Consider the following 14,967-nt stretch of genomic DNA (forward strand, 5'->3'; position numbering starts at 1 on the left):
GTATTTAGTGATTGAAAGGATGAGTAATGGGTGGTTCGCAAGCGAAAAGGCTCTTTGAGCCAGCTCTGAAGTGAACGATGAGAGCCGGCTCCCCATGAAATGCTCTCTCTCTATCTTTTGCTCTGTATCTTTCTCTTACTCACTCCAACTCTCTCAATCTTTTACCCTCTATCTTTCTTTCTCTTGTTCATTCCATCTTTCTCTCTCTCTCTCTCTCTCTCCCTCTCTCTCTCTCTCTCTCTCTCTATTTTTCTATCTTTCTCGTTTTCTCTCTCGGTTTTGTCTTTGTCTCTCTATCACTCGTTTGCTGTCTTTCTATATTTTTCTCTTTTTTTCTCTATATTTTGCTATTTTTCTTTCCCTCGTTTTCTCTTTCCCGCTTTCTTTTTGCTTCTCTATATTTTGCTCTCCTGTCTCTTTCTTTATTGCTCTTTCATGTTTTCTCTTCCTTGTACTATCTTTTGCGCTCTCACTTTTTCTTGCTTTCTCTTTTTCTCTCTCTCATTCTCTTACTCTCTCTCTTTGTCAGTCTTTCTCTCGAAGGCTAGCGTGACAGGTCAATACAAGTGGCGTCATCTCTGTCGTTTGCTCATTATATAGACGATTTGAAGGTTTTTCTCTTCTTAGCATTATTTGACAAGGCAAAGGTCCAGTACTCTCCCAAAACTGAAAAACACAGGTCTAAATCAGTGTTTCTCAACTCACTTTTGGGTTGCAGACCCCTTTTATTGGGTCACAAAGCTTTGTATTGGCAAAATAAGGCAAAGAAAAGGAAAAAAATCTTTGGAGATGGCCATAAAAAGTTAAAAGTAGAATATTTTCTCTATTTACTATGTCTTAACAATGCCCAACTGAGTTCAAGTTGCCTTTTGATATTTTTTTCACTGCTTTTATCTTAATTTTATCAGTTCAAATGCCAACCCAACTCCCCAAATAGATGATAAAAGAAGAGTTTATGTCAGCGCGTCTAAGAAAGTCATGTACTTGCCTGTGCCACACAAGCAGCTTGACAGACTGCAATAATTATTTCAGCTAGATGATGGTGTCAGAAAATAAGATCATTTTCAAGTTGTGGACACCACCTTTAACATTAGCTGGCCAGTGCCTAGTAGCTGACTTAAGACTGGTGTGAACCAGGGAAATCAGACTGTATAACAAAAAGTATCATGATTTCTGCCAAGTGCTCTGAATATCAAAGCCAAGAAATTTATCAAATTGCGGGTAAATGGCGTGAGAAACGATAGTAACTAAATTTGCATCAACATATAAACAGAGAGCGACAAAAATCATTATACATAAATGCTTGGAATCTTTCTGATTAAATATTTTAGTGTGTCAGCGGGTGACTTTTTATTGGGTATATCTTTCCTAATATGAAATCGCAGTTTTCGGCCCGGTAGAAAAAATATACTCGATAATTAGTCACCTGCTGCACACTACTGTATATGTATTGAAAATAATACTTGAAACGTACACATTTTGTGTTTGTCAATACAGAAATACAGTATTTTATATACAGCTCTTACAGTGCATCCTCAAAATGTCGACTCCAATTTCAAGAGATGTGTTTTTCTTCCTCACTATTTTCTTACGGCAGGGTCTGAAAGTGGTTTTGCGAGAACCGCTCCCTCCTCGGCCGCAGGACGGCAGCAGTCCGCCGTTTCAGTTGCTGTCCATGTACCATCACCTCGAGTCCGTCATCAACACGGCCTGCTACAACCTCTGGACCGGACTCCTGTAAAAACCACGTGCCTTCTCCCTCCATTTCTATCATTGCGGATCTAGAGGGGACCCCTTCGGTACTTCTCTTAGATCCTGCGATCTCCAGAAGCGACGCTACGGCTCGCTGGTGTTAGCAATAAGCCGAGCCGCTAGGAGAAGTTTTATTTATTGTGATTTTTTTCGTATCGTATTTTTTACTCCTTCTGGAATTATTAATTATTGTCGACTCTTTTTGAGCCCTGAAGGTTTGTCAACACAGAGTCACTCGTACCGAGTGGTCCCTGCTCGGGAACGGAGGAGAAGGAGATCAGGAGAGGGAAAAAAACTCAATGAAAATATATTTCTACATCAAGTTGGACAAGCTTAATCCATGGAACTTTACATCAGGGGTCGGGAACCTAACTCTTCTGTAGCTTTCCAATTCTGGCAAACTTAACATCAGGGTTGGTGTGTGCATATCAGAAGCTACTCTACTAAAGTAAGGTTTAGTATACAAAGGGCACCATTTTTCCCACAGTTTACAGTCAAGGTGTCACAACAGAACCCATTTTGGCTGTACAGTGCATCTCTAAAGAATCCTCTATATGGATAATAATGTTGAGATAAAAACCCACACAACAAACTGTAATTACCTACAAACGCTAGCCAACCAAGAAAGAACAATTTAATTGGGTGGAAGGAGCTATGCAACACAGCACGCTCCCCTCTCACACGCGCCCACTGCGATGAAGGGAAATACATCCACGAACTTTTCGTTTGCAGTTTTTGGGTGACATTTATAAATAGAACTCTGCTTGCATCTTGTTTTGAAACCATTATTTACAAAACAGGTGAAAATGAGCCTCAATGATCTTAAGTAACTGTGGGAGGGAGACAAGATTAAAGGGGTATATTTGTTGGCCTTATTCTTATTTCATAAAGTTTATCAAATCGTCTCATGTCACACGGAGAAATGATATGCACTGAAAAATAAGCTTTTGTCTGGAGAGCGGGTTTTGCGGTTTTACTGAATTTTGTCTTAACGTATCTGATGGTATGGCTCTCTCCCCCCCAAAAAATGTAAATATTTTGCTATTATGGCTGAAATTGGGTCAAAAAGGTTCCCGACCCCTTCTTTACATTTATCCGATATGGACATCGGTTGCCAGTCAATCTTCGAGCACATTTAGTTGTAAAATGTATGAAATTTCCCCCCATTGTGGAACATATTAAAGGGACAGTGTCTATTATTTAGCTCCTCTTAGTGGTTAAAAAAATCATTCGTTAAAAGACAATATTGATTTGGATAGTAAACAAAAATGCAAGAACCATGATTTAAAACATGCGTATTTTTACTTGTAGAAATTGGGATTTATTTTATATATCATGAGCCTCACTTGCTGGAGGAAGGGTACGCAAAAAACTTTACTTTTCTCTTGCTTTGTTTCCTTTCCTTCTTTTTTCTTTGTCTCTTTTTTTATTATTCCTTTTTGTTTTTTTCCCTTTAAGTATATTTTTTTGCTTTCTAATTTCATTTTCTTTTTATCTTGCTTTTTCTCTTTTTTTATACTTTTTTTTTCGATTTGATCCTGTTTCTTTTCACTTCTTTTCACTTCTTTTCCTTTTTTATTCTTTTTTTCTCTTGTTTTTTCTGTTTTTTATTTTATATTTTCTTGCATTTTCTTTTTTTCTCACTGTCTTTCTATGTTCTCATCTTGTTCTTTTCTTACTAATTTATTTTCTAGTTTTTTCTTTTTTGTTTTTCCTTTCCTTCTCTTCTTTCTTTCCCTGTATTTTTTCATTTTCCATTTTTCTTTCTTTTTTGTCTTGTCTTTTTCTTGCTGCATTTCTCTAATCGTTCCACCTTATTTCTTTTCTTATAAATGGTATTTTACTTTCTTTTTTCTTCAAAAAAATACGATCACTTTGAGTCTCTATAGTTTATTATTCCTTGTGCTTTGAAGCACTACAGAATACTGACATCTAGTGGTCAAATAATACACATTGTCCCTTTAAATGTGAAACCAAGAGTCTATACTGTTGAGCTTTGAACCCTGGATTGGTCATCATTCCTAAACATGATCACCAATGTGAATTGTGGATTTCATCATTCATCAAGTAGCGTTTACACCATTGAGAGAAAAACTGTGACGGACCGACAGAGGACCTGAGGACTCCTATTCAAGCACCTACATTCTCTTATCAGGACAAAATGGAATTTTCGATCCATCAGTTAAGAGATTTTCCTGTTTAGACTGGGGACACTGGACACCAGTCATACAGCTAGACATTTTGTGCCTTGTGTTGGACTTTGCTACCATGTCAGTGTTTGTTGTGTGATTTCAGTCTTCCCGTTAGTTTGCTTTAGACTGCTCTCAAGTGCCTTCTTAGTTTTTTTTAATCGATTTTGCAAGTTGCAAATTTCATTTAGTTTTTCTTTCGCCTTTTGGTTGAAGCTTACAGCCACGGCGCTAGATAGCGCATAGTGAGCTTTAATAATGATATGCATTCATTATGATAAGTCCATCATTCACAGGGGAGAAAGAAACTTTTGATCCGATCCACTGGCACGGAAAAATGGTGGTTGAACACTGGAGGCCATGACAGGAAAACTGCACTTTAATTATATCATCAGACAACTAACAACCGTATATTGTATAATAGGGCTGCAACAAGGGGTGTCACAATACAGCTTCCACTTCTGATACAACATTGATATTGCAGCCAGGAGAATTCACCGATACATGCTAAAATCAGGTGAGATATTGGATCTAGTGTTTACTATTCAAAATTGGGCACAATGCAGTTTGAATGTGGAAGATCCTTGTTCCTTCAGTTAACATTGTTAAGTTTTGATGTGATCCTCTTAAATTTTGGTTATTCATGGCCACAGTTAAAAGCCAATTCCTTCAGATAGTAGTTTGGATCATGTTGTCTCTGCATGCTAGGTACAGACGCCGGTGATAAGAGTAGAAACTGGAATGCTTGTAATATCAGGAGCGAATATAAGAGATTTTGGGTGAAATCCGATACGGTTTTGAGCTAATCCTCGAAGCGATACTATTATCACATTGGGACACTTCTGACTGAAACTATAAATTATTTAAATAATGGTTTTATGTGTTGCTAATTTTGGTGATTTCCATTCCATCATTTCAAATACATGACAGTGTTTCAAACTAATCACGACTGGTTTGGTCCATAAAAGACAAAGATATTTGTTCAATATCAGAATTTGGATGAATGAATAAAAATTATCAAATGATTGATTATCCATATTTGCTAATCAATAAGTTGTTGATTAATTGGAGCAACTCTACAGTGTCGTGTGATCGGTGAGGCACAGTCAGATTTACAAATAAATGAACCTTTTATATACAGAGCAAGCAATATATATAAAGTTTGGAATAGAAAAGTTTATTATTTGGATTAACTATGAACTGAAAAAAAAATTGAATAGCTTGACTTCCTAATACTATCACAAACTATTGTTTGAGGCTTGGGTGTGTGCCAAATCAGAATCTCACTATCACCCTCTGCCATGAGGCACGAGAATTGCGGGACTCATTTTGCAGATACTTGGCGGAGTAATGCTACATACCAATTGTATTAATCTTCATAATATAAAGGGAAAAATTCTGCAAAAAAATGTAAATTTAAATGAGAAACTGAATCGTTATCACCATTTTATCTTTTTAATTTTATATTTCCATGACGGCAGGTGAGGCACAGCTTCACTTGCCTCCCTTGACTGCATGTCACTGCGTGTGATACAAGGCTTTCATAAATGACAACATCCGATCTTTTTTTGTCTTATGGGCGGGATGTCGTGGTTGTAATAAACAGTCACTCAGTTTAGTCTGCTCACTTAATATATGTGCATTATCACCAGCAGCCTTACTCTCACCAAGCTACAGCACCATTTTTGTGAAATTTCAATAGGTAGACAATAAAAACCTACACAAAATGTTATATCTCTTGAACTTAGTCAGCTACATTGTCATGTGTTGATTGCCACCTGCAGGACTGGAGGTGTAATGCACAATTTTCAACTGCTTTCCTTTAATTCTTCCCCGTCTTCCTCCAACTGCTCCATGTTGTTTTACTTCCTTCGAGTCCAGTAATCTTTGATCCAACCCAAACCTTCCTGCGTGCTTCCTGAAAGATTTCGAGTGCAAGATTATAACATGCAGCAGGAGTTCAGAAGCGTTGATCACACACAGCCTACCACGCGGCCTGTATTCACAACCGATGTATCCTCTGTAACCGAGCGCCTCCAGTACAGAGAAGACGTAGTTGTAGTTGATTTCGCCCGCGCTGTCCGGTTCGTTCCGGCCAGGAACTTGAGCCACCTGGATGTGACCTGAGGCCACAATTGAAGATGATAGTATGGAGTCGAATCGGATTTCTATTCGAATTGGTAAGTGTTTCTCACCCAGCAGCGGCAGATATCGTTGCATGTTTTGCGTCAGGTTTCCATCCATAATTTGCCAGTGGAAAACATCCTGCACGTTTAAAATACGAATATTTTACAAGCAGTCTTGGCTCTTGGGCTGGGTCCAGACATTCTATTATCAGGAAGGTTGGATAAGTAAAATAATTTAAATTCAAAATTTTTAGCTTTGTTTTTTAGTCCTATGCTTTATCATTCACACTACTCAGGGATCAGAATGGAGATTTTCATTTTCAGCTGAAATAGCCAGGGTCCAGGGCGGAGCCCGGTGGGGGGCTCAGGGGGGCAAAGCCCCCCTGAAGTCAACAGCATTTATCTTATTTGCTATGTGAAAATTGCACTAGAATGAATTAAATCCAACAAAACAGAAACCATGTATTATATATATATATATATATATATATATATAAATTAAAAAAAATAATATATTGACATTAAAAGCATTCGTAATATTGAACATGATCATGATGATACAAAATAATCTATTTTAATCATGTTTATAACAAATTTTAAATTTTGTTTTTCCTGTTCTAAATATTGTATAAACACAAAAGATAAAATCATTTCATAAATAAATAGATTTATAAATACCTCAGATTGGGATTTTCTGTCACACAGGGGAACCAGTGGTTGACTGCTGCTAGTATTTGAAGTGAAAGGATTTGAAACGGCCAATAATGTTGAACCGGTGGCTGCCGATTTTAAATGCGGATCCGAGTGCATAATTTGATCGCCGGCAAGCTATTTTTGCTTTGTGCTTGTTCATTTTAGCATGATCGATCAGTGCCACACAACCTCGCGTACCATAATTGATCAGATCGACACAGTATAGACACTTTGCTTTCCCTGGAACATCACACTTTGCGATGAACTGGCTCAAAGTTTCTGTAACTTCCTCGATCTTTGCGCCGATTTTAACGTTTACTGTGACAGTCTTCTCCAGCCATGACCACTTAAATTTATTCTTGATTCCTTTATCAATCTCGGAGACAAAAGCCTCGTCTTCTTTTCTTAGTATTTTCATATTTACTTTTTCAAACACTCATTTCACCGTTTGAAAAGACCGGAAGGAGCGCCATGTTTGAGAAAGCCAATGCTCTGAACAAAAGCTCCGCTGATTGGTTATCAGCGAACCTATCGACCAATGGTCTAAATGCTAACTTGGGGTGATGAAACAGTCACGTATCATACCTCACCCCCCCAAAATATTTTCTCATCGAATTTAGACGATTTACGGGAATGACCTTTGGGGTTCAAAAACAGCGGAAATCCGCGGATCCGCGGAAAATTCTGATCCCTGACTACTTAAGTAGCCAACCCTATTTAAGTCAAGTCATGTTTTTCTGTATAGCCCTTCATCACAAAAAGTCTCTAAGGGCTGTACCATCTGCAGACTATTACATCCCTGATCTAAAACCTCATAGACTTGTTATCAGAGTTAAGAAGTAACGGAATAAATGTAACGATGCTACGTAATCAGAATGCAAGAAAAATGTAATCGTATTCTGTTACAGTTACAGAAAAAGGTGCATATAGTTGAAACAAGGATTACGATTTTATTTAAAACTATATTTCGTATACATATCAGCCAATAGACGAATTGTGTCATAATTTCAATCACAGACAGAAATTAGGATTACACACGAAGTGCGCGAACCATATCTGCCCTATCCACCACTGCATGTTTGTCGGCGTGTGTTGCAAGTAAAACCCTTTTATTTTCTATCATTGTAGCACTCATTTTGTACAATTGAAGTGAGCCTACAGTTTTGTGAGGCTGCTAAAGTGTCTGTATTGGGCATTAGGCAGCGAAGTTGTTCACTAGAGATGCGTTCAGCGGCATTTATTAAATGTAATTGATTATCTTGTTTGACATGCCTGGACTAATGGGTTACAAACAAACGCGTTCCAGCAACGCAATTACTTCTCAGTTACGAGTACTGTCACGCGTCATTAAATTTTTTTACGACTTTACTGTCATTACTACTGAGTACGTTATTACGCAACTTTGGTGCTGTCTCAGTACGAGAACACTGAATTTTTCATGTAGATATTCTCCCTACTGTATAGCAGGTGTTCCAAAATGTTAACCCCATTAAATGGGCCAATAATTTTGACAATTTTCGTTGGGATGACCTCAAATTTTCACGGCTTGTTTTGTGTGTAACGATTGGCATTTCTTTATTTTCAGGTGAAGAAAATCCATTCACTTCAATAGAAAAGGCAATATACGTGTTGGAAAATGCTCGGATCAGTCCCCAAAGACTGTAGCTTGCATTGTTCCCTCTCCTTCCAGCTAACCTTAAAGAACTGAATGACAGCTGCACTGGAAACAATTACTGAAGACATGCTACAGCGAGATTGGTACAAGCTTGAATAACGACTTGACGTATGCAGAGTCACAGGTGGAGCTCATATGGAACGTTTATGAAAATCTGTCATAGGACCAACAAATATTTCTACTTTTCTTCATAAATGTCACCGATAATATATATGACCTTCAGCATAAAAAGTTTTACTTGAATCCATCTAGTGTCTCCAAGGGCATTTAGAATAGGGTCGAACATTTTGGAACGCACTGTGTACTCGCATCTAAGCCAAATTTAAAACTAGGAACTAAAATACAGACGCTGCCCTCGTTACGAACCATCGTAAATTGAATTTGTTTTTAAGTTGCTTCAGTGCTATATTTTGTATGTTTAAGGTTTAAATAAGAATGTTTAAGGCTTGTATAAGTAAGCTTTATTGTTTTGTACTAGAAAACTAAAAAAATAAACATTTCATAAAATAATATGCTCTATAAAGATAAAGTTAAGTTTAACTTACTTTTTGAAGATGAGCTTCGAGAGTTAGGTGACTAAAAAGTGGCCAAAAAAAAAAGGATCCAACTGTTTTCTCAACCGCATCAAGCTTTCTTATTCCAGTTTCATTTCAAAAGAAACAGCTCGCCTCTTTGCACTTTACACTAGCCATTTCGAAGGGATGCACGAGATATTAAAAAAAAATGTTATAGTTCTTAGCACGTTGGAGATACAGTATAGTATGTTTACACACCAACTCGGAAGAGGAAGCCGGATTTCTTCTTCGGTGTGGATGCTAAGTGACCTATCACAGCATCACGCGGTAAAAAGAAGCACTACAGTAATGTCCTGTAGTCGGAAAAAGGTGCATACAATACAAAACCTAACTTACGGCAACGTCCGGATATTTTTCGACATCCCGAAAAAAATGTTTGTATCTACCGATTTTCTTAAGTCGAATTGTAGTATCTGTGTAAGGGAAATGGTCTAAATGTGCCTTTTATACTATATTCTATCCAAAATATACTTTTAAGTTTATATTCCCATAGTGCTCAATAAGTGTGTGGTTTTACGATTTCGCAAACGCCTTCAGGGACAGGAGAGTAGGTTTCCCAAGCCAAAGGAACCTACAGCCTGGAGGCTCCCTATCTGTTATCAAACAGGTGCACAGAATTCCTTTCAGCTAACCCATACAACCCAAGGACAAGAACATAAGCTTCCCAAGCCAAAGGAACTTTGTCTCTACAATTTGGAGGCCACTGGTAATTTTCTCAAGACTCATATTTATTTTCAAACAATGAACTGCTGTGATGTATCATTTATTATACTCGCACGCCATCTAGCGATCAACATTATACACATCATTTAAATATGCGATTCTTGTCTAAATTTTCGGTGTTTATATAAACCAATCAGATGTGTAGTTTCCTTCTTGTGTTTTACAATAAATGAGCTTCCCGAAAAAGGAAGTGGGTGTTCTTCCCTGAGCCGTCTCTGAAAGCACGCACGTCCAATGGAAGGGGCTATCAAAAACCTAAGTTTCCGACTCCGAGTGTTCTTACGAGTCAACAAAAACATGCCTGCTTACCATTTGCAGTTTGATGTTTTCCTTTGCGACTTTCCCCAAAATGGAAGCGGCTGTACACAAAGAAAATGTGTTTTTCTCGCTAGAGGGTGAAAAAAAGTTCTCTACCTTCGTGGGGCGACGACAGGAAATATCGAGGGTCGGTCACACGCGTGTTTATAGGCTCGATCAGGCCAGTTATTCCTTCCTAACGGGTACAGAGGCAAATTTGTCGGTGTCAGTTCAGGAGTTGCGTACGTTGTTTCACCTTTGAGAGCAGCTCGGCGGCATAGTTGAGGTTTCGCACGAAAACCATCTCCATCTCCTGGAGGACTTCGGCACTGCCGTCCGATTCTGCTGGAATCCGGCCGGCCATCAAGTGGATCCTGATAGCCCCACAGACATCTTATAGTTACCTTTTGCATTTGGTTTGTAACCTTAAAGGGACATTTGAGTATTATTTAACACATTCTAATGGTGAAAAAATGCATTCATTAGAAAAACAACACAGTAAATGGTTTCGATATTGGGCTATTAACTAGAATTTAATCCTATCTTGAACACATTTTCCCCATAAGAAATAATTCAAAAACAATTCATCCGTACCCTGCCTTAGCTTGAGTTATACACTGGATGTGACAGGATTTTTCATAATAGTTACATATTCAACTTTTGTTTTTCAAATGCAGTTAGTTAGTTTCAATCAGGCTTGAATGTGCCTTTATTAAAGTCAGATTGTTTTCCTCTGAAATATTGCCTTAAGGACTGTTTTTATTGGTTCATGCATTCGTTTTTTTCTATAAAGGGTAATTATAAGGTGTGAGATGATAAAAGTCATGATAAATAATACAGTGGCCCCTCAACATTCGAGATGAATTTCTTCCCAAATCAAGCTCGTATCTCAAATTTCTCTTATCGCGAACACATTTACCCCATAACAAATAATTAAAAACCAATTAATCCGTTCCCATCCATCCATCCATTGTCTTCCGCTTATCCGAGGTCGGGTCGCGGGGGCAGCAGCGTTAAAAGGGAAGCCCAGACGTCCCTATCCCCAGCCACCTCCTCCAGCTCATCCGACGGGACCCCGAGGCGTTCCCAAGCCAGCCGAGAGACAGTCTCTCCAACGTGTCCTGGGCCGCCCCCGGGGCCTCTTGCCGGTGGGACATGCCCGGAACACCTCCCGAGGGAGGCGTCCAGGAGGCATCCTTATTAGATGCCCGAGCCACCTCAACTGGCTCCTCTCAACGCGGAGGAGCAGTGGCTCTACACCGAGTCCCTCCCGGATGACTGAGCTTCTCACCTTATCTCTAAGGGAGAACCCAGCCACCCTGCGGAGGAAACTCATTTCAGCCACTTGTATCCGGGATCGAGTTCTTTCGGTCATGACCCAAAGTTCATGACCATAGGTGAGGGTAGGAACATAGATCGACCGGTAGATCGAGAGCTTTGCCTTTCGGCTCAGCTCCCTCTTCACCACGACAGACCGGTACAGGGTCCGAATGACGGCAGACGCTGCACCGACCCGTCTGTCGATCTCCCGTTCCATCCTACCTTCACTCGTGAACAAGACCCCAAGATACTTGAACTCCTCCACTTGGGGCAAGACCTCCTTCCCGACCCGGAGGGAGCATACCACCCTTTTCCGACTGAGAACCATGGCCTCGGACTTGGAGGTGCTGATCCCCATCCCGGCCGCTTCACACTCGGCTGCGAATCGCTCCAGCGAGAGCTGAAGATCACGGCCTGAGGAAGCCAACAGCACCACGTCATCTGCAAAAAGCAGTGACGCAATGCTGAGGCCCCCAAACCGGACTCCATCCCCGGCAAGGCTGCGCCTAGAAATTCTGTCCATAAAAGTTATGAACAGAATCGGTGACAAAGGGCAGCCCTGGCGGAGCCCAACCCTCACCGGGAACGAATCCGACTTAGTGCCGGCAATGCGGACCAGACTCTGGCACCGGGCATACAGGGACCGCACAGCCTGGATAAGACTGTGCTGTACCCCATACTCCCAAAGCACCCCCCACAGGGCCTCCCGAGGAACACGGTCGAATGCCTTCTCCAAGTCCACAAAACACATGTAGACCGGACAGGCAAACTCCCATGCACCCTCAAAGACCCTGAAGAGTGTATAGGGCTGGTCCAGTGTTCCACGGCCAGGACGAAAACCACACTGTTCCTCCTGAATCCGAGATTCGACTTCCTGGCGGACCCTCCTCTCCAGTACCCCTGAATAGACCTTACCAGGGAGGCTGAGAAGTGTGATTCCCCTGTAGTTGGAACACACTCTCCAGTCCCCCTTCTTAAAGACGGGAACCACCACCCCAGTCTGCCAGTCCAGAGGCACTGTCCCCGATGTCCACGCGATGTTGCAGAGGCGCGTCAACCATGACACGCCCACAACATCCAGAGCCTTAATGAAGTCCGGGCGGATCTCATCGACCCCCGGGGCCCTGCCACCGAGGAGTTTTTTGACAACCTCGGTGACTTCAACCCCAGTGATACGAGAGCCCAACCCAGAGTCCTCAGGCTCTGCTTCCCCAGAGGAAGACGTGCCGGTGGGATTGAGGAGGTCTTCGAAGTACTCCGCCCACCGATTCACAACGTCCCGGGTCGAGGTCAGCAGCGCCCCATCGGCACTATACAGAGTGTCGATGGCACACCGCTTCCCCCCCCTAAGACGTCGGATGGTGGACCAGAATTTCCTCGAAGCCGTTCGGAAGTCGGCTTCCATGGCCTCGCCAAACTCCTCCCATGCCCGAGTTTTTGCCTCGGCAACCGCCAAAGCCACATTTCGCTTGGCCAGCCGATACCTGCCAGCTGCTTCCAGAGTCCCACAGGCCAGGAAGGCCCGATAAGACTCCTTTTTCAGCTTGACGGCATCCCAAACTTCTAAAATCACTTACCAAAATCCACCTTCCATGGAGAAAGTCAGTGGTTGCCTAAGGAGGTATATGTGTGGTGGTGGAATATTGCGGGACCATAAGAGAGAGCACATTAATTAAAAAAAAAAAAAAAAAAAAAAAAAAAAAACCTTGGGCGAGGTATCAGGCTTGCATGGCAGGAAATGCACGTGTTAACTTGGACGAGCAATGGCTTGCGGTTTCGATTACTCGGCCTTCTAGTGGTAGAGAATGGAAATTCTCGTTACCTGGATTTTCTCTCGTATGCCAGGCAAGATTTCCTTAATCCGAAGTATCCCCCTTTTTGTCAGCTAGTAAACAACCGAAAATGAATTGCAACGAGCATTTGAAAGTCAGTTTTCTGCGCTTGTCTCCTTTTAGCAATATCTTAACGAAAAGAGGCCACTTCAAGACCATTCTGTATGTTTCTTAAAGGCAGAACAGTGACCTCACACTGGCAGGAAAAATTGCAAATCAAACACAATTTATATCTAGTTGTTTAACATACACAACTAAAAAATACTATTGGGTGAAAAATTGGATGAAGAAAAAAAAAAACTGTAGTTGCATTTTGGTTATCATAAGAACCCCTTTCATCATTGGTTGAAATATAACAAGCATGTTTGTACATTTAACATGTGAACCACTAGAGGGCACTTGAAAACCAAACCATATGTTTCTTAAACGCAGAACAGTTACCGTATGCAGTAGTATTTAGTTAAAACTATGCATTCTAATTTTATCCACTCTATTTTCCAGTATGTAAGACAAACTTTCACATTTCTGGCTGATTTGGAGGTTTTATAGTCCGGAAAATAAGGTCATTGAACCTTTTGCAGTCAAGAGCGCGTGCGTATTCAATGGCCTGATCCAGCCCACGTTTGAAGTCTTCTTCTCGTCCAGGAATCGCCGCCAAGCCAAGCTCACCTGTTGTGACGTCACCTGTAATGAATGATGACGACAATAAGTAGAAGATGAGGAATGGGTGTGTTTGTTTTGTTATATGTGTGTCCCGACCGGGCGGCGTGTTGATGAGAACGACCTCCAGGCCGAGGTCGTCTTTGGTCCGCCGGAGCTCCATAGGGTCGGCCTCATAGAGCCAGGCCGCCTCCACCGCTCGAAAGCCGGCAGCGGCTGCAGCACGCATCCTCTGCGGGAAGTCCGGCAGCTCAGTGAAAAGCCAACTGATGTTGGCGCAGAAGCGAAGTGCCGCGGAAGACGACGACATCATCGAAACTCAACTTTTTTTAAGTACGCGAACTTTAAACTTGCAGGCAACTGTGACGTAGGCGGAAGTCGGACAAGACCAAACGAGTCATGTGACATATCAGAGTTTCGGTTTTCCCAAGCAAATAAGCGTATTTAATACATTACATAGCTCTATTAAAACTCAAGTTGGGTAATCTCATTTTTCACAAAGTGAGTTTCATTTATCGTTTGACATATTTATAAACGTGTCCAGAAACTCTAGAATTGGTCACGTGACTTCTCAGTTCCCCTCCCACTATAACGGTCAGCACAACAAAAACAGCATGGCAAGTACTTTTAGAATTCTGTGTAATCTTGATTGGACTTTTAAATAGCCATGAAGTTGATACAAATTATTTTTGTGTGTTTGTGGAATTTTGTAAAATAAAAACTTAGTAATAGTAATAATAAGTTCGTTTACTGTCAATGTCAAAAGTGTTGGGTCAAAATGAAACACCACTGAGTTGATAAAAAAAAAGATATTTTCTTCAACTTCAACTTCAAATGTTATAACATTTCCCAGATTGGACCCAACTGTCGAAAAAAAGTCAATGTTGTTTGTTGTTTGATATGGTGAAATGACATCTGAGCCCTTTAGTGTTACCTGTGGTGTTCCGCAGGGTTCAGTACTTGGCCCCCTTCTTTTCAGCATTTACATGCTTCCATTAGGTGATATTATTCGCAAGTATAATATCAGTTTTCATTGCTACGCAGATGACACTCAACTATATCTTCTGATGGAGGAATCTGCCATGCTAAACTGGAAATTTGGAGGCCTGCCTCACTGAGATAAAA

At 40.9% G+C, this 14,967-nt stretch overlaps 2 protein-coding genes across 2 annotated transcripts in view; one reads left to right on the forward strand and one right to left on the reverse strand.

The window, feature by feature from the left end:
* Nucleotides 1–5,668, forward strand: part of szt2 (SZT2 subunit of KICSTOR complex) — a 79,388-nt gene extending 73,720 nt beyond the window's left edge. The window contains exon 74 of the mRNA XM_088350409.1: nt 1,598–5,668. Within this exon, the coding sequence (XP_088206535.1) occupies nt 1,598–1,741 (144 nt within the window). The 3' untranslated portion in view covers nt 1,742–5,668. The remainder of the gene's footprint in view (nt 1–1,597) is intronic.
* On the reverse strand, nt 4,299–14,218 carry hyi (hydroxypyruvate isomerase). The gene is made up of 8 exons (XM_088350407.1): nt 13,942–14,218; nt 13,755–13,866; nt 10,287–10,404; nt 10,148–10,226; nt 10,043–10,092; nt 6,137–6,206; nt 5,930–6,064; nt 4,299–5,859 (listed from the first exon to the last, which is right to left on the reverse strand). Exons 1-8 carry the CDS (start codon nt 14,153–14,155, stop codon nt 5,804–5,806), a joined length of 834 nt encoding a protein of 277 aa, XP_088206533.1. The 5' UTR covers nt 14,156–14,218; the 3' UTR covers nt 4,299–5,803.
* Between the last annotated feature and the right edge of the window lie 749 nt (nt 14,219–14,967).

Source organism: Urocampus carinirostris, chromosome 12 (genome assembly GCF_059441175.1).
Source record: "Urocampus carinirostris isolate Australia breed hairy pipefish chromosome 12, RoL_Ucar_1.0, whole genome shotgun sequence".
In the NCBI taxonomy this organism is placed as follows: Eukaryota; Metazoa; Chordata; class Actinopteri; order Syngnathiformes; family Syngnathidae; genus Urocampus; species Urocampus carinirostris.